General features: G+C 44.6%; 1 protein-coding gene across 4 annotated transcripts in view; it reads right to left on the bottom strand.

Annotated features, from left to right (window-relative positions):
- The window catches only part of WDR70 (WD repeat domain 70), a 345,359-nt gene that overhangs the window by 279,532 nt on the left and 44,077 nt on the right, over positions 1-21,750 (bottom strand). For 3 of the 4 annotated variants that reach the window (XR_011023493.1, XM_068250618.1, XM_068250610.1), the window contains 2 exons: positions 10,589-10,648; positions 815-948 (listed from right to left, as the gene is read on the bottom strand). Coding sequence is in view for 3 of the 4 variants with exons in the window: in XM_068250618.1 (XP_068106719.1) it covers positions 815-948; positions 10,589-10,648 (194 nt within the window). In the remaining variant the exon portion in view is untranslated. The remainder of the gene's footprint in view (positions 1-814; positions 949-10,588; positions 10,649-21,750) is intronic. The other variant, XM_068250633.1, reaches the window with a different exon arrangement.

Consider the following 21,750-nt stretch of genomic DNA (forward strand, 5'->3'; position numbering starts at 1 on the left):
GCCTAGGAGAGCAGCCAGGACGCCGTCGTGGGACCTCCCGACCAGCACTGGGCTGGAGAAAGCCCCGGGTGAGTACTATTTTCCTTTTTAAGTTGAGCTCGGAGTCCCTTTAAAGCGGATCCGAGATGAAAAACTATCTATAACAAGTAAATGGTCTATATATATATATATATATATATATATATATATATATATATATATATATATATATATATATATATATATATAATCTTACCCAAAGTTAAGATAGTTTACACAGCAAATCTAGCGACAAAAAGCTTCAACAGTTTATGATTATTTATTCCTGTGATACAATGAGGCCAGCCATGTTCTGTTTGTCACATTACACACAGGCAAGCTGCTCTGCATCTCCAGCCCTCAGCCTGTAAAAACTCCACTCCTCTCTCCTCCCCTCCTCTCTCCTCCCCTCTGCCTCTGAAATCTCTGGCTAGTAACCTCCTCCTCCTGCCCAGACTGAGCTCCCATAAGCCCTTGCTACTAAGGCTTAGAGTGCCAATGTTCTCTGGAGAAGCTGTACGCGAGGCTTGTTTAGTTTATAGGGAGTATTAAACCAAAACAAAAAAAGTATTTGACTTGAGGAATGCCCTCTAAACTATATGAAAGGAACACAATTATGCAATGAGTAAAAGTTTATCTCGGATCCACTTTAATAGGACATTTAAGCAATTCAAACTATTAAAATAATATTCTTAAAAATAAAACATTATCTAAACTACTCTATGCATTAGTAAATTCAAACAAATGGGACTGACCAATCCCCACTATATACTTCTCCCTTTTAGCTTAAACGTACTATTCACAAGGCTGGTGAGAGCGGAAAGCTTGTAGAGATGCATCCATGCCGGCAAAATCCCAGAACTTCACATCGTAGTCATACCCTCCGGTCACCAAACGGGCACCAGATGGGTCCAACCCCAGCGCAGATACCTATGGTGACAAACCACAGCCTTCAACACCATAATGTAGAACAACATCAATTACCATCAAAGCATGTAAATTACATCTGTATGCAAGGCAATTTAGACACCAGCTGACACCGATGGATGATCGGTAATACGTTATGCTGATATTCTAGGGCCGGTTCACACAGACGACGTTTAAGCGCTGCCCATTCCAATGAATGGACAGTGGGTTTTTTTGCGCAAACGCAGTGTTTCGATCCCAATTTTTTGTGTCCTCTTGATCTTTCCTGAACACAACCTGCAGCGTCCAGGATCAGTAACCGTGCAGCTTCCATGTCCCACTAAAGAAGGAAACATGCAAACAATGGGAAGCGCCGCTGTAAATAGCCAAAAGCTTTTCTGCATGCTTGCAGAAAAGCATTTATCCGAGATGCCGCGGTGGTGCAGGCTGCTGGTTTAGGCGCCCGCCTGAACTGGCTCCAAGTATGTAGAGGCTTTCTGTTGACTGTGGATCAGCTATCCCTAAACCATGACCTTCTCCTTCTTACTGGGTAACCCAGCACATCTTCCCCTATTGTAAACTGCTTAACCACTTCAGGACCACAGTCTTTCTACCCCTTAAGGACCAGGCACTTTTTTTCCATTCAGACCACTGCAGCTTTCACGGTTTATTGCTCGGTCATACAACCTACCACCTAAATGAATTTTACCTCCTTTTCTTGTCACTAATAAAAGCTTTCTTTTGATGCTATTTGATTGCTCCTGCGATTTTTACTTTTTATTCTATTCATCAAAAAAGACATGAATTTTGGCAAAAAAATGATTTTTTTAACTTTCTGTGCTGACATTTTTCAAATAAAGTAAAATTTCTGTATACATGCAGCGCGAAAAATGTGGACAAACATGTTTTTGATAAAAAAAAAAACCCATTCAGTGTATATTTATTGGTTTGGGTAAAAGTTATAGCGTTTACAAACTATGGTGCCAAAAGTGAATTTTCCCATTTTCAAGCATCTCTGACTTTTCTGCGCACCTGTCAGGTTTCATGAGGGGCTAAAATTCCAGGATAGTACAAATACCCCCCAAATGACCCCATTTTGGAAAGAAGACATCCCAAAGTATTCAGTGAGAGGCATGGTGAGTTCATAGAAGATTTTATTTTTTGTCACAAGTTAGCGGAAAATGACACTTTCTGACAAAAAAAAGAAAAAAAAAAAGTTTCCATTTCTTCTAACTTGCAACAAAAAAAAATGAAATCTGCCACGGACTCACTATGCTCCTCTCTGAATACCTTGAAGTGTCTACTTTCCAAAATGGGGTCATTTGTGGGGTGTGTTCACTGTCCTGGCATTTTGGTGGGTGCCTAATTGTAAGCACCCCTGTAAAGCCTAAAGATGCTCATTGGACTTTTGGCCCCTTAGCGCAGTTAGGCTGCAAAAAAGTGCCACACATGTGGTATTGCCGTACTCAGGAGAAGTAGTATAATGTGTTTTGGGGTGTATTTTTACACATACCCATGCTGGGTGGGAGAAATATCTCCATAAATGACAATTGTTTTATTTTTTTTACACACAATTGTCTATTTATAGAGATATTTCTGCCACTCAGCATGGGTATGTGGAAAAATACACCCCAAAACACATTATACTACTTCTCCTGAGTACGGCGATACCACATGTGTGGCACTTTTTTGCACCCTAACTGCGCTAAGGGGCCCAAAGTTCAATTAGTACCTTTAGGATTTCACAGGTCATTTTGAGAAATTTCGTTTCAAGACTACTCCTCACGGTTTAGGGCCCCTAAAATGCCAGGACAGTATAGGAACCCCACAAATTACCCCATTTTAGAAAGAAGACACCCCAAGGTATTCCGTTAGGAGGATGGTGAGTTCATAGAAGATTTTTTTTTTGTCACAAGTTAGCGGAAATTGATTTTAATTGTTTTTTTTTCACAAAGTGTCATTTTCCGCTAACTTGTGACAAAAAATAAAATCTTCTATGAACTCACCATACTCCTAACGGAATACCTTGGGGTGTCTTCTTTCTAAAATGGGGTCATTTGTGGGGTTCCTATACTGCCCTGGCATTTTAGGGGCCCTAAACCGTGAGGAGTAGTCTTGAAACCAAATGTCGCAAAATGACCTGTGAAATCCTAAAGGTACTCATTGGACTTTGGGCCTCTTAGCGCACTTAGGGTGCAAAAAAGTGCCACACATGTGGTACCGCCGTACTCAGGAGAAGTAGTATAATGTGTTTTGGGGTGTATTTTTACACATACCCATGCTGGGTGGGAGAAATATCTCTGTAAATGACAATTGTTTGATTTTTTTTTACACACAATTGTCCTTTTACAGAGAGATTTCTCCCACCCAGCATGGGTATGTGTAAAAATACACCCCAAAACACAATATACTACTTCTTCTGAGTACGGCGATACCACATGTGTGACACTTTTTTGCAACCTAGGTGCGCTAAGGGGCCTAACGTCCTATTCACAGGTCATTTTGAGGCCTTTGGATTCTAGACTACTGCTCACGGTTTAGGGCCCCTTAAATGCCAGGGCAGTATAGGAACCCCACAAGTGACCTCATTTTAGAAAGAAGACACCCCAAGGTATTCTGTTAGGAGTATGGTGAGTTCATAGAAGATTTTTTTTTTTGTCACAAGTTAGCGGAAAATGACACTTTGTGAAAAAAAAACAATACATATCAATTTCCGCTAACTTGTGACAAAAAATAAAATCTTCTATGAACTCATCATACACCTAACAGAATACCTTGGGGTGTCTTCTTTCTAAAATGGGGTCACTTGTGGGGTTCCTATACTGCCCTGGCATTTTACGGGCCCAAAACTGTGAGTAGTCTGGAAACCAAATTTCTCAAAATGACTGATCAGGGGTATAAGCATCTGCAAATTTTGATGACAGGTGGTCTATGAGGGGGCAAATTTTGTGGAACCGGTCATAAGCAGGGTGGCCTCTTAGATGACAGGATGTTTTGGGCCTGATCTGATGGATAGGAGTGCTAGGGGGTGACAGGAGGTGATTGATGGGTGTCTCAGGGGGCGGTTAGAGGGGAAAATAGATGCAATCAATGCACTGGGGAGGTGATCGGAAGGGGGTCTGAGGGGGACCTGAGGGTTTGGCCGAGTGATCAGGAGCCCACACGGGGCAAATTAGGGCCTGATCTGATGGGTAGGTGTGCTAGGGGGTGACAGGAGGTGATTGATGGGTGTCTCAAGGTGTGATTAGAGGGGGGAAATAGATGCAAGCAATGCACTAGCGAGGTGATCAGGGCTGGGGTCTGAGGACGTTCTGAGGTGTGGGCGGGTGATTGGGTGCCCGCAAGGGGCAGATTAGGGTCTAATCTGATGGGTAACCGTGACAGGTGGTGATAGGGGGTGATTGATGGGTAATTAGTGGGTGTTTAGAGGAGAGAATAGATGTAAACAATGGATTTGGGAGGTGATCTGATGTCGGATCTGCGGGCGATCTATTGGTGTGGGTGGGTGATCAGATTGCCCGCAAGGGGCAGGTTAGGGGCTGATTGATGGGTGGCAGTGACAGGGGGTGATTGATGGGTGGCAGTGACAGGGGGTGATTGATAGGTGATTGACAGGTGATCAGTGGGTTATTACAGGGAATAACAGATGTAAATATTGCACTGGCGAATTGATAAAGGGGGGTCTGAGGGCAATCTGAGCGTGTGGGCGGGTGATTGGGTGCCCGCAAGGGGTAGATTAGGGTCTAATCTGATGGGTAACAGTGACAGGTGGTGATAGGGGGTGATTGATAGGTGATTGATGGGTAATTAGTGGGTGTTTAGAGGAGAGAATAGATGTAAACAATGGATTTGGGAGGTGATCTGATGTCGGATCTGCGGGCGATCTATTGGTGTGGGTGGGTGATCAGATTGCCCGCAAGGGGCAGGTTAGGGGCTGATTGATGGGTAGCAGAGACAGGGGGTGATTGACTGGTGATTGACGGGTGATTGACAGGTGATTGACAGGTGATCAGGGGGGATAGATGCATACAGTACACGGGGGGAGGGGTCTGGGGAGAATCTGAGGGGTGGGGGGGTGATCAGGAGGGGGCAGTGGGCAGGGGGGGGGATAAAAAAAAATGGCGTTGACAGATAGTGACAGGGAGTGATTGATGGGTGATTAGGGGGGTGACTGGGTGCAAACAGTGGTCTGGGGGGTGGGCAGGGGGGGGTCTGAGGGGTGCTGTGGGCGATCAGGGGGCAGGGGGAGGGAAATCAGTGTGCTTGGGTGCAGACTAGGGTGGCTGCAGCCTGCCCTGGTGGTCCCTCGGACACTGGGACCACCAGGGCAGGAGGCAGCCAGTATAATAGGCTTTGTATACATTACAAAGCCTATTATACAATGTAAGTGCGGCGATCCGGGTGCTAGTAACCCGCCGGCGCTTCCGAACGGCCGGCGGGTTACTACGAGCGGTGGGCGGAGCCAGTCCCCGGCGGCTGATCGCGTCACGAATGACGCGATCGCCGCATAACCACTCCCGCAGCCGCCCCCGCCGATGGGCGTATTGCGGTCGTTTGGGCCCGGACTTTGCCGCCGCCCATCGGCTGGGGGCAGTCCTTAAGTGGTTAATCTAACCTCTTCTACCAATATAAATCCCTTCATGATGCCCAACCCTAACCTTCCCTCCAAACATATAGTAACTCCTAAACACATGGTGTACCAGAGATGGGGACATATATACGTATATACACACTATACACACACACGCACGCACGCACGCACACGCACACACACACACACACATATATATTGGACATACCCGGGGCTTCCTCCAGCCTCTTTCAGGCATATTGCTCCCACGCCATCCTCCTCCACCTCCTTGTTTGCCCGCAACTGGCTCCGGTAAGTCGTACAGTCGGCGCATGCAAAGTCCGGCCAGGCACGCTCTCCTGTCTCGCTCCGTTCTCCGCTTAGGCAGTAATACTGCACACACAAGGGGAGCGCGCACGGCCGGGCTGCCCATGCGGAGTTGGCCCCGGACATAAGGACTTTCCTGGGGCAATTGCGGACAAAGGAGGAGGTGGAGAAGGGTGGCATGGGAACGATATGCCTGAAAGCGAAGTCCCAGGTAATCAAAACTCCCTTTTTTCTTACCAGTTCAGGTGTGCTTTAAAACACACTTCTCGAATGTTTGTTTAAGATCATTTTAGGAGCCTTTTCAAACGTGTACAGGTGTCCCCCGTCAGCTGCTGACTGGCCACTTTTGCCTGGTTTTTCTATCTGTCCATTTTCCATAGAAAGGAAACACCACAACACCGCTCACACCACCCAGGACAGTGCCAGGACCACGACGGCCAACTCCAAGGAAAATGCAGAAAAGAGGAAAGGCCCGCACGTTGTCCTAAAATCACAATCCTTTATTATGGACGTATCCAAAATTCATAAAACTGTGCTGCGTGATTATGTTTTATGAATTTTGGATACGTCCATAATAAAGGATTCTGATTGTAGGACAACGTGCGGGCCTTTCCTCTTCTCTGCATTTTCCATAGAGTAGAGCAGGCTGATTGGCAGAGACCTACGTTGCAAGAATGTACAGGCATCCATTTATTGGATGTGCTTTAGATATGATATAGAACTATACACCAGATCACAATCAGAAAAGGAAAAATGAATAAATGCTGCAGAAAGATATTATTGGGAGAAAGGCTAGAAATAGCCAGCACTCAGCCGTCCTACTGGAAGAATAAACACCTGGTAAGAAGATCTTATCTAGTCTGCCGCCCTTAGACTAAATGCTCTCCTCCTACACAGTGGTGGTGGATCTAAACACTGTGAGTAGGACATTTAACCCAGATATTAACAAAATGTTTGGGTGGGCTATTCTCGTCCAAGCAGCATCGAGTAAACCCAATGACCTGAACTACGGTTTGATTTAAAAAACAAGGCAACATACAATGTAATAGAAATAATGAATGCTAATCCAATTGAAATACTGATTTATGTTTACAGTAATTAGAAACAGAATGTACACCCACTTTTTAGTTCTGAGCTTATACATACAGGTAGTCCCCAGTTAAAGTGTACCTAAACCGAAATGAAAAAAAAAAAAAAAAAAAGTTTAACTTACCTAGGTCTTCTACCAGTCCCCTGAAGCCGCCCTGTGCCGCGTCATCCTGGAACGGTCCCCCGGAGCAGCTAAGTTTCGTTTTGGAGTGACTGGCCAGTCAAGGAAAACTCCTAGTGCGTCTGCACAGGACGTTCCCAGCGACGTGAGTGAGGGCATGCATGGCCAGGGCCGCAGGTGCACTGCCCATCGAATGGCCAGTCGCTCCAAAACCAAACTTAGCCGCTCCGGCAGACCGGAGGATCACTCCAGGATGGCAAGGGCACAGGGTGGCCGCAGGGGGCTAGTAGAAACCCCGGTAAGTGAAACTTTTACTTTCATTTCAGCTTAGGTTTCCTTTAGCGAATGAGAAGAGGACTTTTTTTTCTGCAGTTTCTCCTGGTTTCTAATAGCTACAGGAGCTGCCCTGATATCCCCCAACCTTCTAGCTGAACTTATTTATCCAGGGGAAGGTGTGAAGATAGCATTTGTGACTTCTTTAAACTATTTGAAGCACAGTGTTCTATCTCCCCACCCTGCTGATGGATGCTTTTGTTTGCTCTCTGCTAATGTGTGCAATAAAATAATTACATCAGTCCTTATCTGCCTCAAATTCCTGTGGTCATCAGGCCTAGGAAGTAGGGTAATAAAACCCTTTGTTACATTTTTAAATGTAAAAAGAAGAGGTAAAATTTAAGGTTTTTTAATAATGAGCTACACTGTTAGCAGGCATTTTTAATGGGCTAGTGAGATGCCCTGTGGGCTAAAAATGTTGCTTTGTTCACTTTTACCTGTATATGTCCATAAGTCGAAACACTGTGCCATCTCTGTCTCCTGTACCCCCTTCTATGCCCCCCGTGCCTCCAGTGTCCCCTTCTGTGTCACCTGTTCCCCCTGCATTCTGTATCCCCCTCTTTGACACCTCTGCCCTTAACTGTGTCACATCTGTTCCCCTCAGTGTACGGCAGCTAAATTTTGAAAAACGTTTTTTCTTTGACTTGTTAAAATCAATTTTCTCAAAAACTACAAGGTCTTTTTGAAAAAAAAAATGTTTTTGACTTGTTCCCATAGAATAAAACTTAACATTTTCGGGAATCGGTGGGTCGTTCATAAGTCGGGTGTTTCTAAGTCGGGGACTATCTTTATCAAAACATTTAAAAAAAATCATCTGGTCCCTTGCAGGTGCTAAAATCTTTTACATCTAATTTTAATCCTTTCCTGCAATATAGCAATGATTAACGCAGTGCTTAACAACACATGTGCTTGTTCGGGTCATCCCTGGTCACCAGCTGTCCCGTCTCTGAGCAATTCAGAAACCTCCCTAGTTGTACCAGAGACAGAAGCCTGCCGTCACTACACACAAATACCATGTGCTATTGTCAGTGAGCCATGAATCCACAGGGGGACAGAAGAAAGTCTGGATTTCCCTCTGCAGTTCATGAACAGGGCCCTCTTGTCTGTCACCTTCTTTTATCTGCCACTGAGAGAAGGCCTATTCATCACAGGACTCCTAGGATCACTCTGTTGGGCACTTTCAAATGTCTCTTGTAAGAGGTCAGAGTTTTCTAGAAGAAGATTTAGGACCCAATTTGGAGGCTCACAGCTTCAAAAAGCAGACGCTACTTGCTCACACAACATACATTTGCTGGGTAGTGTATTGGTTAAGGGCTCTGCCTCTGACACTGGAGACCAGGTTCGGATCTTGGCTCTTCCGGTTCAGTAAGCCTGCACCTTCTTCAATAAGGAGTCCTTAGGCAAGACTCCCTAACACTGCTACTGCCTATAGAGTGCAATGTATTAAACAATATGTACCTGTCTCTTTAAGAGGGATGTGTTCTTTGTTGGCCGGTGGAGGCGGGGGGTTTTCCCTCCCTCCCCCATTCCGGCTATAAAGTTACCACCTCCCCTTCAGGTTTAGTAGAACTATGATTAAGGGCGAATCCTGAGCCCGATAGGTGTCGGTCGTTCCTGTGGCTTTTTTTTTTGTCTCTTGTATGTGGTTTTTCAATAAAGAGTTCCAGCTTTTACCATTCCACTGAGTTTGCGGATCCTCCTTCATCTGCTGCCTATAGAGTGCGTCCTAGTGGCTGCAGGTCTGGCGCTTTAAATCCACCAGGAGAAAAAAGCAATATAAATGTTGTGTCTTGTCTTTTAATGGCTTAGGCCAGTACATTAAACAGCATGGAGACTTTGGGCAAGGCTCCCTAATGGGCCGGTCGACCGCAGGGCCCAACATGGAGGATTGGTGGTTGGGAGGGTGGAATAGACTTTAAAGAGACTCTAACATCAAAAACATCCCCTGGGGGGTACTCACCTCTGGTGGGGGAAGCCTCCGGATCCTAATGAGGCTTCCCACGCCGTCCTCTGTCCCACGGGGGTCTCGCTGCAGCCCTCCGAACAGCCGGCGACAGACCCGACTGTCAGTTCAATATTTACCCTTGCTGGCTCCAGCAGGGGCGCTGTGGCTGCTCTCGGCTCCGAACTACACGGAAATACCCGATCTCAGTCGGGTCCGCTCTACTGCGCAGGCACCGGAAACTTGCGCCTGCGCAGTAGAGCAGACCTGACGGCGATCGGGTATTTCCGCCTACTTCGGAGCCGACAGACGTCAGAGCGCCTGCGCAGGAGCCGGGAAGGTAAATATTGACGTCATCTTTCACGGAGGGCTGCAGCGAGACCCCTGAGGGACGGAGGACGGCGTGGGAAGCCTCATTAGGATCCGGAGGCTTCCCCCACCCGAGGTGAGTACCCCCCAGGGGATGTTTTGAGGTTACAGATCCTCTTTAAAAGACACCTGAAGTGAGAGGGATATGGAGGCTGCCATATTTATTTCCTTTTAACCACTTAAGGACCGCGGTGTTAAACCCCCCCCTAGTGACCAGGCCATTTTTACTAAAATAGGTCACTGCAGCTTTAAGGCCTCGCTGCAGGGCCGTACAACTCAGCACACAAGTGATCCCCCCTCCTTTTCCCTCCTCGCCGACCGGGAGACTGATGGCGGTGCGGAGCACCTTCATCCATGTGGAGATGCGCAAGCATCGGCGCGCGCGATCTCATGCAAACCCCATGCCCAGCCATTCATGCCAATCGACGTGGAGTGGTCCTGGGGCTGCTGCACAGCTCACGCCAATTGGCGTGGAGCACTCGGCAAGAGGTTAAACAATACCAGTTGCGTGGCAGTCCTGCTGATCATTCTGGCATCAGTAGTGCCTGAATCACACCTGAAACAAGCATGAAGCTAATCTAGTCAGTCTTCAGTCAGAAACATCTGATCTGCATGGTTGTTAAGGGTCTGTGGCTAGGAAAGCTAGGCATTCTGCATTGTGCATCTAAAAAAAAAGAAATAAATATGTCAACCTCCATAACCCTCTCACTTCAGGTGTGCTTTAGCAAGAACAGCTAATCAGAATCTTGTTCCATTTAGATGTATTTTTGCTTCCTTTTTGTCTTTGCAACGGTTGTGAAGAATAAGCTCCCCCCCCCCCCCCCCCCCCCAGGTTTTGAAGAACACTTGTATTATGTTACATATAGAAACACACAAGCAGGTTTTACTCTTTTTGTCATGAGGATGTACTCACAGTTTTGGAGCCATGCTGCAACGTGATTTCATGCGAGTCTGGTATGCTCTTAACAGGGTTCTGTAAAATAACATGAAATAGAATATTCAATCTTTATTCACAAAAAAAAATGAAAAACAGACGCTAATGTGTTCAACAAGCATTACTACCAACGGTACTTCCAGTAATGGTGAAATGACACTGCAGTGGCCTCCTGCAAGTAGGAGTACCTCAGGAGCCTGCAGTTACCTCGGTTCTCAACTAAATCCTTTCCTAGCCTTGACTGGGGATCTTGGCTGTTGATGTATAGCTTTCTCCCACCTTCCTGGCATCCATAACTCAACGCATATCAAGAATTGTCATCTGAGCGCCTCTGATTGGTTTGTGGATGGCAGAATGGAACCTGGAAGGGTTCTAAAGCTAAATACGTACCACAAGACATAAGAAGATGGATCAGGGAACTTATCAAGATCTACGGTCCGATGAGCGATCATTTCCTAATCCATCTTCTACCATGGAACACAGGATGGCATAGGGCGCGAGATTTAGCATGGGCGTATACGAGGATCGGAAGCAGCGTCCGCGATGGTTTCCATCATAACGCTGAAGAGACTGAAAAGATTTGGCATGCCTAGGGAACTGCTGACCAGCTTCTATACTGCCACTATAGAATCCATCCTCTGCTCCTCAGTCATTGTCTGGCACGCGGGCGCAACGGCCAGCGATAAACACAAACTGTAGAGTCATAACTGATGTGGAGAGAATCATCGGGTCTCCTCTTCCACCTCTTGATCTCCTCCACTCCGCTAAGATGATGAAGAGGGCCACTGTGATCTCCCGCGACCCCTCCCACCCAGGCAGTTGCTACTTCGAGCTTCTCTCATTGGGCCGCCGCTACAGGACTATACCATGCAAAACCACTAGAACACCTTCTTCCCCCAAGCGGTTCGGCTGCTGAACTCCAACCTCCCCCCGTCAGGCCCGCCTACTGGCATGCACTAGCGGGGTCTCTCAGTCAATTCTCGCCGCTGCCCGCTCTGGTTCTCACTGCCCAGGGTCTGTACGGGGACCACCATCATCATTATTATTATTATTATTATTATTGGACTGCTCCTGCACGGCAGGAAGAAACACTAACTGCCGACCCAGTTCTGTCATGTACAGGATCTTCTCAAAAAATTAGCATATTGTGATAAAGTTCATTATTTTTTGTAATGTACTGATAAACATTAGACTTTCATATATTTTAGATTCATTACACTACAACTGAAGTAGTTCAAGCCTTTTATCGTTTTAATATTGATGATTTTGGCATACAGCTCATGAAAACTCAAAATTCCTATCAAAAAATTAGCATATTTCATCCGACCAATAAAAGAAAAGTGTTTTTAAAACAAAAAAAAGTCTACCGTCAAATAATTATGTTCAGTTATGCACTCAATACTTGGTCGGGAATCCTTTTGCAGAAATGACTGCTTCAAATGCGGCGTGGCATGGAGGCAATCAGCCTGTGGCACTGCTCAGGTGTTATGGAGGCCCAGGATGCTTCGATAGCGGCCTTAAGCTCATCCAGAGTGTTGGGTCTTGCGTCTCTCAACTTTCTCTTCATAACATCCCACAGATTCTCTATGGGGTTCAGGTCAGGAGAGTTGGCAGGACAATTGAGCACAGTAATACCATGGTCAGTAAACCATTTTACCAGTGGTTATGGCACTGTGAGCAGGTGCCAGGTCGTGCTGAAAAATGAAATCTTCATCTCCATAAAGCTTTTCAGCAGATGGAAGCATGAAGTGCTCCAAAATCTACTGATAGCTAGCTGCATTGACCCTGCCCTTGATAAAACACAGTGGACCAACACCAGCAGCTGACATGGCACCCCAGACCATCACTGACTGTGGGTACTTGACACTGGACTTCAGGCATTTTGGCATTTCCCTCTCCCTCGTCTTCCTCCAGACTCTGGCACCTTGATTTCCGAATGACATGTAAAAGTTGCTTTCATCCGAAAAAAGTACTTTGGACCACTGAGCAACAGTCCAGTGCTGCTTCTCTGTAGCCCAGGTCAGGCGCCTCTGCCGCTGTTTCTGGTTCAAAAGTGGGTTCATGCTTCCATCTGCTGGAAAGCTTTATGAAGATGAAGATTTCATTTTTCAGCACGACCTGGCACCTGCTCACAGCGCCAAAACCACTGGTAAGTGGTTTACTGACCATGGTATTACTGTGCTCAATTGGCCTGCCAACTCCCCTGACCTGATCCCCATAGAGAATCTGTGGGATATTGTGAAGAGAAAGTTGAGAGACGCAAAATCCAACACTCTGGATGAGCTTAAGGCCGCTATAGAAGAATCCTGGGCCTCCATAACACCTGAGCAGTGCCACAGGCTGATTGCCTTCATGCCAACGTCGCATTGAAGCAGTCATTTCTGCAAAAGGATTCCCGACCAAGTATTGAGTGCATAACTGAACATAATTATTTGAAGGTTGACTTTTTTTGTTTTAAAAACACTTTTCTTTTATTGGTCCGATGAAATATGCTAATTTTTTGAGATAGGAATTTTGAGTTTTCATGAGCTGTATGCCAAAATCATCAATATTAAAACAATACAAGGCTTGAACTACTTCAGTTGTGTGTAATGAATCTAAAATATATGAAAGTCTAATGTTTATCAGTACATTACAAAAAATAATGAACTTTATCACAATATGCTAATTTTTTTAGAAGATCCTGTATACCATTACTACAGTTCTAAATTGTCTGTGTTGTGCGTCTTGTCTTCCTATACTATGTCTATGCCATGTGTACCACAAATAATTCTGAATATAGCTCTTGCTGTATTTGGCAAAATAAATATGATTCTGATTCTGATCGTCGCATGTCTCTAACCATCATTTAACTAACTTTAGTTAAACAATGTTACACGGTATAGCGATAAAAGATTGTATGCTGCAAAATAAGTCACCGGTCATGACATAAATCTATGCAAAATTTGAATTGTGGCAATAGAACTTGAACCTAAACATGTTTTATTACTAGCCCCTAATGTGAGCGCACCAAAAAAATGGAGACGTATTTATCACTTGATGATCTGTGCCTTAATTTGGGTCATAGCTAGAAATTGGAAGAAACCCACCGTGCAGTTTGATCAGATTTCGACTAGGGTAGAGGAGGTTAGACTGATGGATTATATTCACCATACTTGCTGGGTTTCAGCATCTGCCTATGTGTGGCTTAAGTTTCTGCAGCCAAGTAACGTGTGTCAGGACTCTCCATCAACAGGATATCCTTCCATGTTCTTAAATAGGTTTATGGAATAGCCATAAATACCTTTCACCGATAGAGAAGCAATACATGCACACAACCGGATAAAATCCAGTAAACAGCTACAGAGAAAACTCTGGAAAGAGGAAAAGATCATTTACATGTAATATGGACACACATTCCCATAATTCCCAGTGGGCTCTGCTGCTCTCTCCAGGAACAGAAATGTGCATGGCCATAACTCCGTTCATAAACACCGCACTTCAGGACTGTGCACAGGATTAATTTACAAATACTGCACGTCAGGATTGTGCACAGGATTTGTTTATAGACACCACCCTTCATGATTGCGTACAGGATTCGTTCATAAACACTGGACGTCAGGATTGCACACAGGATTCGTTCATAAACACTGCACGTCAGGATTGCACACAGGATTCGTTCATAAACACTGCACGTCAGGATTGCACACAGGATTCGTTCATAAACACTGCACGTCAGGATTGTGCCCAGGATTCGTTCATAAACACTGCACGTCAGGATTGCACACAGGATTCGTTCATAAACACTGCACGTCAGGATTGTGCCCAGGATTCGTTCATAAACACTGCACGTCAGGATTGCACACAGGATTCGTTCATAAACACTGCACGTCAGGATTGCACACAGGATTCGTTCATAAACACTGCACGTCAGGATTGCACACAGGATTCGTTCATAAACACTGCACGTCAGGATTGCACACAGGATTCGTTCATAAACACTGCACGTCAGGATTGCACACAGGATTCGTTCATAAACACTGCACGTCAGGATTGTGCCCAGGATTCGTTCATAAACACTGCACGTCAGGATTGTGCCCAGGATTCGTTCATAAACACTGGACGTCAGGATTGCACACAGGATTCGTTCATAAACACTGCACGTCAGGATTGCACACAGGATTCGTTCATAAACACTGGACGTCAGGATTGCACACAGGATTCGTTCATAAACACTGCACGTCAGGATTGCACACAGGATTCGTTCATAAACACTGCACGTCAGGATTGTGCCCAGGATTCGTTCATAAACACTGCACGTCAGGATTGTGCCCAGGATTCGTTCATAAACACTGCACGTCAGGATTGTGCCCAGGATTCGTTCATAAACACTGCACGTCAGGATTGTGCCCAGGATTCGTTCATAAACACTGCACGTCAGGATTGTGCCCAGGATTCGTTCAACACCGTAGTTCAGGATTGCGCACAGGATTTGTTTATAAATACCGCAGTTCAGGATTGAGCACAGGATTATTTCATTAACTCCACACTTCAGAATTGTGCACAGGATTCGTTCCTAAACACCGCACGTCAGGATTGCGCACAGGATTCGTTCAACACTATACTTCAGGATTGCGCACAGGATTAATTCATAAACACCATACTTCAGGATTGTGCACAGGATACTTTCACTAACCTCGTACTTCAGGATTGTACACAGGATTTGTTCAAACACACAACACTTCATGATTGTGTACAGTATAAATTAAAGGGCAGCATGGTGGCGTAGTGGTTAGCTCTCTCGCCTTGCAGCGCTGGGTCCCTGGTTCGAATCCCAGCCAGGGCACTATCTGCAAAAGAGTTTGTATGTTCTCTCCGTGTCTGTGCGGGTTTCCTCCGGGCACTCCGGTTTCCTCCCACATTCCAAAAACATACAGATAAGTTAATTGGCTCCTCCTAAAATTGGCCCTAGACTACAGTACTTACACTACATAATATAGACATATGGCAATGGTAGGGATTAGATTGTGAGCTCCTTTGAGGGACAGTTAGCGACAAGATATATATATATATATATATATATATATATATATATATATATATATATATATATATATATATATATATATATATATATATATATATATATATATATACATACATTGTACAGCGCTGCGTAATATGTCGGCGCTATATAAATACTAAAATAATAATAATAATAAAAGGGAACCTTAACTGAACGGGGGGTAAAGAGTTTCACTTACCTGGGGCTATTACCAGCCCCCTGCAGCAGTCCTGTGCCCTCGGAGCCGCTCTGGAATCCTCCGGTCCCCCGCTGTCACTTAGTTTCGTTTTTGACGACTCACCAGTCGGCCGGCCGCCATACGTATTATTGGACGCATTCCCTACTGCAATTAGCGCGTTGCGGTCTGCAAGTGCCCCAAATCTCAATGCTGTAACTGACATTTCTACTCTCCTATGCACAGAACACTTGTAATAATTACTACAGAACCACAAGGCAATATTCTCATTCAGGTGCCATTTTGTCACATGACAAGTTCACTTTTGTCCAAGGACATGCAAGGGACACAACCTTACAATGACAAATCTTCAAACCATGGGATTACTGCAATTAAGGACAGATAGACATTTTTTCTAGAGAAAAAAAATGAAACAAATAGTTTCATGAGTGTGACAGATAGTTGAATTGACTGTGCTCACTATGTTTGCATTCCTCCTTGTGTTTCTTGGGAATCTGAGATTCATAGAGTTGCATTTCAGACAAATCAATCAAAACACAAAGAATTAGAACTCGTGCCCGTTACTTAAATTCCCCTGCTTGATGTCACGTCTAACATTTAGCAAAATACACTTCAGGGCTTGAAAGTGTTTTCTTTAAGGGATTATGAAATTTAGATAAAAATTTAGATGTAATGGATACGCAGTCGTGCATTATTATTGGCCCAGGGGGAGAGATTCATCTTTTACTATTGTGATAATAGTCTTCTTAAGCTTTAGCATATACAGATCATCTGTAGCTCCCTGGACAGCAATCTACGTACCAGAAGGCTCAGAGTATGGTCCATTGCTGCAGGGTAAACCAAGCCAGGAAATGCTTTACATACACCAGTAATATGTACATATAGTAAAACTTATAATTAAACTTTATTATGGTGCTTAATAAATAAAAAAGTAGAGGTACCACTGTTGTGGATACTCTCCTGTGAGGGTCTCAAATTAGTGTCTATGTCAAGGTGTGGGGGTCTTGGCTCATCCCCCTTTGCTCCAGCGTGGAATACTGCAGCAAGGTGTAGCTATCCCACACCAGTTGACAGATGCCTACACAGGATAACAGTTTGCAGGAAGGACAGTGGAAAGCTACCTGCCAGTAGAGAAACTGGAATGGTGCAGCCACCTAGAGTCTGGTCCCCTAGCAAACTGACCACATGACGGGTGGGTATAGAACAATACAATTAGTGCTGAGTGCTGTACATAGCACTAATTGTAGCACCATTCCAGTTTCTCTACTGGCAAGTAGCTTTCCACTGTCCTTCCTGCAAACATTGGTGTAAATGCCTTCTTAAAACAGAAGGAAATTTGCAATAATTCAGTTATAAGTGAACATTTGTGGTTACCCACAATGCCCTACTGAATATGCAAATTATCCCTTTTTGCCCTTGTGAAGCCAAGCAAGCATCTAGAACCGCTGGTTTATAGCAAGCCTATAGCTTTAAGTTTTACACAGCCATATCAAACCCACATGTAGACAGCCTGTTTCGGACTTTTGGTCCTCATCAGTACATGGCAGGGATTGATAAGGCTGTATGAAATAGGGCTTGGACCAGTACAACAGAGTAACCAAGCAGCTCAGGGTGACCCAAACAGGCTGTCTACATGTGGGTTTGATATGGCTGTGTAAAACTTAAAGCTATAGGCTTGCTATAAACCAGCGGTTCTGGATGCTTGCTTGGCTTCACAAGGGCAAAAAGGGATAATTTGCATATTCAGTAGGGCATTGTGGGTAACCACAAATGTTCACTTATAACTGAATTATTGCAAATTTCCTTCTGTTTTAAGAAGGCAATTACACCAAGCTTTGCTTTTTTAGTAGGAGGTGGTCCCTTTTATCCCCCTATACATTCCTAGTAGTTTGGGTCACCCTGAGCTGCTTGGTTACTCTGTTCTTCCTGCAAACAGTTATCCATGTTGTCCCTCATGCATCAAGCAATTATCTCAGTAATGCGAGGACCTATAGATGAAATCAGTACTCTACAGCAGTGTTTCTCAACATTTTATTGGTATGTACCCCTTTTAAAACCCTGTACTCAACAAGTACCCCCTAGCATAGTAAACATCACAAGTACCCCTTGACAAATATATATTTAATCGTAGTACATTATAATTGGTTCTGAACAATTTCTAAGCATTTGCTATTGCATTTAATTAGCTAAAACACTAATTTGGTGTTTAAAGATTTATAATTTTCTAAAACTCTAAATGTGTTATTCTTGATTATATCAAGCCCGAGTACCCCCTGGAACCATCAGAAGTACCCCCTGGGGTACGCGTACCACACGTTGAGAACCTAGGCTCTACAGTATGCCCCTTTTTCTATACACAGTCCATGAGATCTTTACCCATTGTTCAGGTCACACAATCTATCCCACATGGCCATGTTCACCATGAGCTTGCTGGGTAGTCTGTACCTGGGTGTTTCAAGTCCTACTCCATAGAGCCTATAGTAATTCCTTAGCACTCAGCCATCAAATAACAGGGCCACAGTGACACCTACTGGTTATACATAGCCGAAAGTGATGAGGCATTTTCTCCAAAGGTCTCATCTATGATCCAATGGAGGGATATTTATCAGTAAGCAGAAGTTCTTTCAAGTGGACCTGAACTCAGAACTCATCTCTGCTCTAAAAGATACACAAAAGCATAATAACCTTTAAACAAAAAACATTTCTTTGGTACGGCTGATACAAATCCTACAGTAAATCTGCACTGTTTCTACTTCCTGATTCATAGAAGCAGACATATTGTTTACAGCCTGTGCTTTCAAATGGGCTTATCTGCTTATTTGCCATAGGCAGTCATGTGACACAGGGGAGGATCAAAGTACAACTTGTGATTAGACACAAATGAGGGGGAATGAAAAAGCTAAATTCTCCAAATACATTCAGGGTGCATTTCTCTACGTTTTCCTTGTGTCCTGTGCAAGAGTTCAGGTCCACTTTAAAGACTGACTAAGCTGGCTAAGGGTGCTGGTTAGCCACACGAAGCAAAATCCCAAAACCATAACAACAGGTCTAAAATGCATCTGCATCTATACAAAATCAAACTGTTACATCTGCAATTGTACTGTTAACCCCCCTGGCGGTACTCAGTTTCGGTGGTTGCGTCCGCGAGAGTAATTTTTTTGAATAAAACTTGTTGTAAACCTTGTAGCTAGCAGTAGGCTAGCTACCTGTGTCTTCCAAGTCCCCCCACACCTCTCTGATCCCCCCGATCGCCGGTGCTTATATTTACCCAGCCACGAACCCGCGAGAGCCGCAGCCTCCCCAATCAGCTTCAGTCATCGCTATGGCAACTATCGGACATGACGTCTGACGTCATGCCCAGTCCCGATCCTCCCCATAGCGAAGCCTGGAGGTGATTGGAGAGGCTGCGCTATCGTAGGATCCGGGGGGTGGTACGTATAACAGCGGCGATCGGGAGGAGCAGAGCAGAGGGACTTGGGGGACACAAGTAGCTAGCCTAGTGCTAGCTACAAGGTTTACAACAAGTTTTATTCAAAAAATTCCTCCCGGGGCCATGTAATCCTCTGCGGCGGCTTCCCCGAGTGTAGGTCGGGGTTACCGCCAGGGAGGTTAACTAAAAGTGAAACACCAGAACATGTAGATTCAATTTATACAAAGAAATAGTTTCAAGACATTGGAATGATCATTCTAGATTATCTTGAAATCATTTGAAACCCATTAGTTTAAGAAGACAGCAGTGAGCCCATCTCTGGGCAAAAACTAAAAGACGTGCACATGACAGGCGGGGGCCCCAAGCACTGCCACTGATTGGGACCCCCAAACCAGCATGTAACACAATAGGGGAGTGCAGGTGAGCCCTGGAGCTGCCACCACCAGGAACCTGTTGCTCCCACCACTCCTTCAACTTCCCAAACACAAAAGGATTGCTCAATCCCAGACAGCACTCTGCCACTTATATAGTCTGCAGACTGCCAGTCAGCCAATAACAAGTGCAAATACATTACACCTAATCTGTATTAGTATTGCAGACTAGAGCCCATATGCAATTCATTTTTTCTCCTGAGTTTTCTCCAGGTGACTTGTCATAAAATGCCGTTTAAGCCACCAGCAAGCAAGAAAATACTCAAAATAAATTTGATAGTACTTTTTACCAACTTTTGGGTACAATTTCAATTGTAAAATGCTGAAAATTTAGTTTAAAGAGAATATGAAAAATATCTCCTAGGAGAGAACTCAGGTGAAAAAAATGAATTGCATATGGGCCTAGGTGTAATGTATTTGCACTTGTTATTGGCTGACTGGCAGTCTGCAGACTATATACAGTGGGTTGCAAAAGTATTCGGCCCCCTTGAAGTTTTCCACATTTTGTCACATTACTGCCACAAGCATGAATCAATTTTATTGGAATTCCCTGTGAAAGACCAAGACAAAGTGGTGTACATGTGAGAAGTGGATCGAAAATCATACATCATTCCAAACATTTTTTACAAATAAATAACTGCAAAGTGGGGTGTGCGTAATTTTTCGTCCCCCTGAGTCAATACTTTGTAGAACCACCTTTTGCTGCAATTACAGCTGCCAGTCTTTTAGGGTATGTCTCTACCAGCTTTGCACATCTAGAGACTAAAATCCTTGCCCATTCTTCTTTGCAAAACAGCTCCAGCTCAGTCAGATTAGATGGACAGCGTTTGTGAACAGCAGTTTTCATATCTTGCCACAGATTCTCGATTGGATTTAGATCTGGACTTTGACTGGGCCACTCTAACACATAGATATGTTTTAAACCATTCCATTGTTGCCCTGGCTTTATGTTTAGGGTCATTGTCCTGCTGGAAGGTGAACCTCCGCCCCAGTCTCAAGTCTTTTGCAGTCTCCAAGAGGTTTTCTTCCAAGTTTGCCCTGTATTTGGCTCCATCCATCTTCCCATCAACTCTGACCAGCTTCCCTGCTGAAGAGATGCACCCCCCGAGCATGATGCTGCCACCACCATATTTGACAGTGGGGATGGTGTGTTCAGAGTGATGTGCAGTGTTAGTTTTCTGCCACACATAGCGTTTTGCATTTTGGCTAAAAAGTTCTATTTTGGTCTCATCTGACCAGAGCACCTTCTTCCACATGGTTGCTGTGTCCCCCACATGGCTTGTGGCAAACTGCAAACGGGATTTCTTATGCTTTCCGTTAACAATGCCTTTCTTCTTGCCACTCTTCCATAAAGGCCAACTTTGTACAGTGCATGACTAATAGTTGTCCTATGAACAGAGTCTCCCACCTGAGCTGTAGATCTCTGCAGCTCATCCAGAGTCACCATGGGCCTCTTGACTGCATTTCCTATCAGCGCTCTCCTTGTTCGGCCTGTGAGTTTAGGTGGATGGCCTTGTCTTGGTAGGTTTACAGTTGTGCCATACTCCTTACATTTCTGAATGATCGCTTGAACAGTGCTTCTTGGGATGTTCAAGGCTTTGGAAATCTTTTTGTAGCCTAAGCCTGCTTTAAATTTCTCAATAACTTAATCCCTGACCTTTCTTGGACCTGTCTTGTGTGTTCTTTGGACTTCACGGTGTTGTTGCTCCCAATATTCTCTTAGACAACCTCTGAGGCCCTCACAGAGCAGCTGTATTTGTACTGACATTAGATTACACACAGGTGCACTCTATTTAGTCATTAGCACTCATCAGGCAATGTCTATAGGCAACTGACTGCACTCAGATCAAAGGGGGCCGAATAATTATGCACAAACCACTTTGCAGTTATTTATTTGTAAAAAATGTTTGGAATCATGTATGATTTTCGTTCCACTTCTCATGTGTACACCACTTTGTGTTGGTCTTTCATGTGGAATTCCAATAAAATTGATTCATGTTTGTGGCAGTAATGTGACAGAATGTGGAAAACTTCAAGGGG

The sequence above is a fragment of the Hyperolius riggenbachi genome, chromosome 1 (genome assembly GCF_040937935.1).
Source record: "Hyperolius riggenbachi isolate aHypRig1 chromosome 1, aHypRig1.pri, whole genome shotgun sequence".
Lineage (NCBI taxonomy): Eukaryota > Metazoa > Chordata > Amphibia > Anura > Hyperoliidae > Hyperolius > Hyperolius riggenbachi.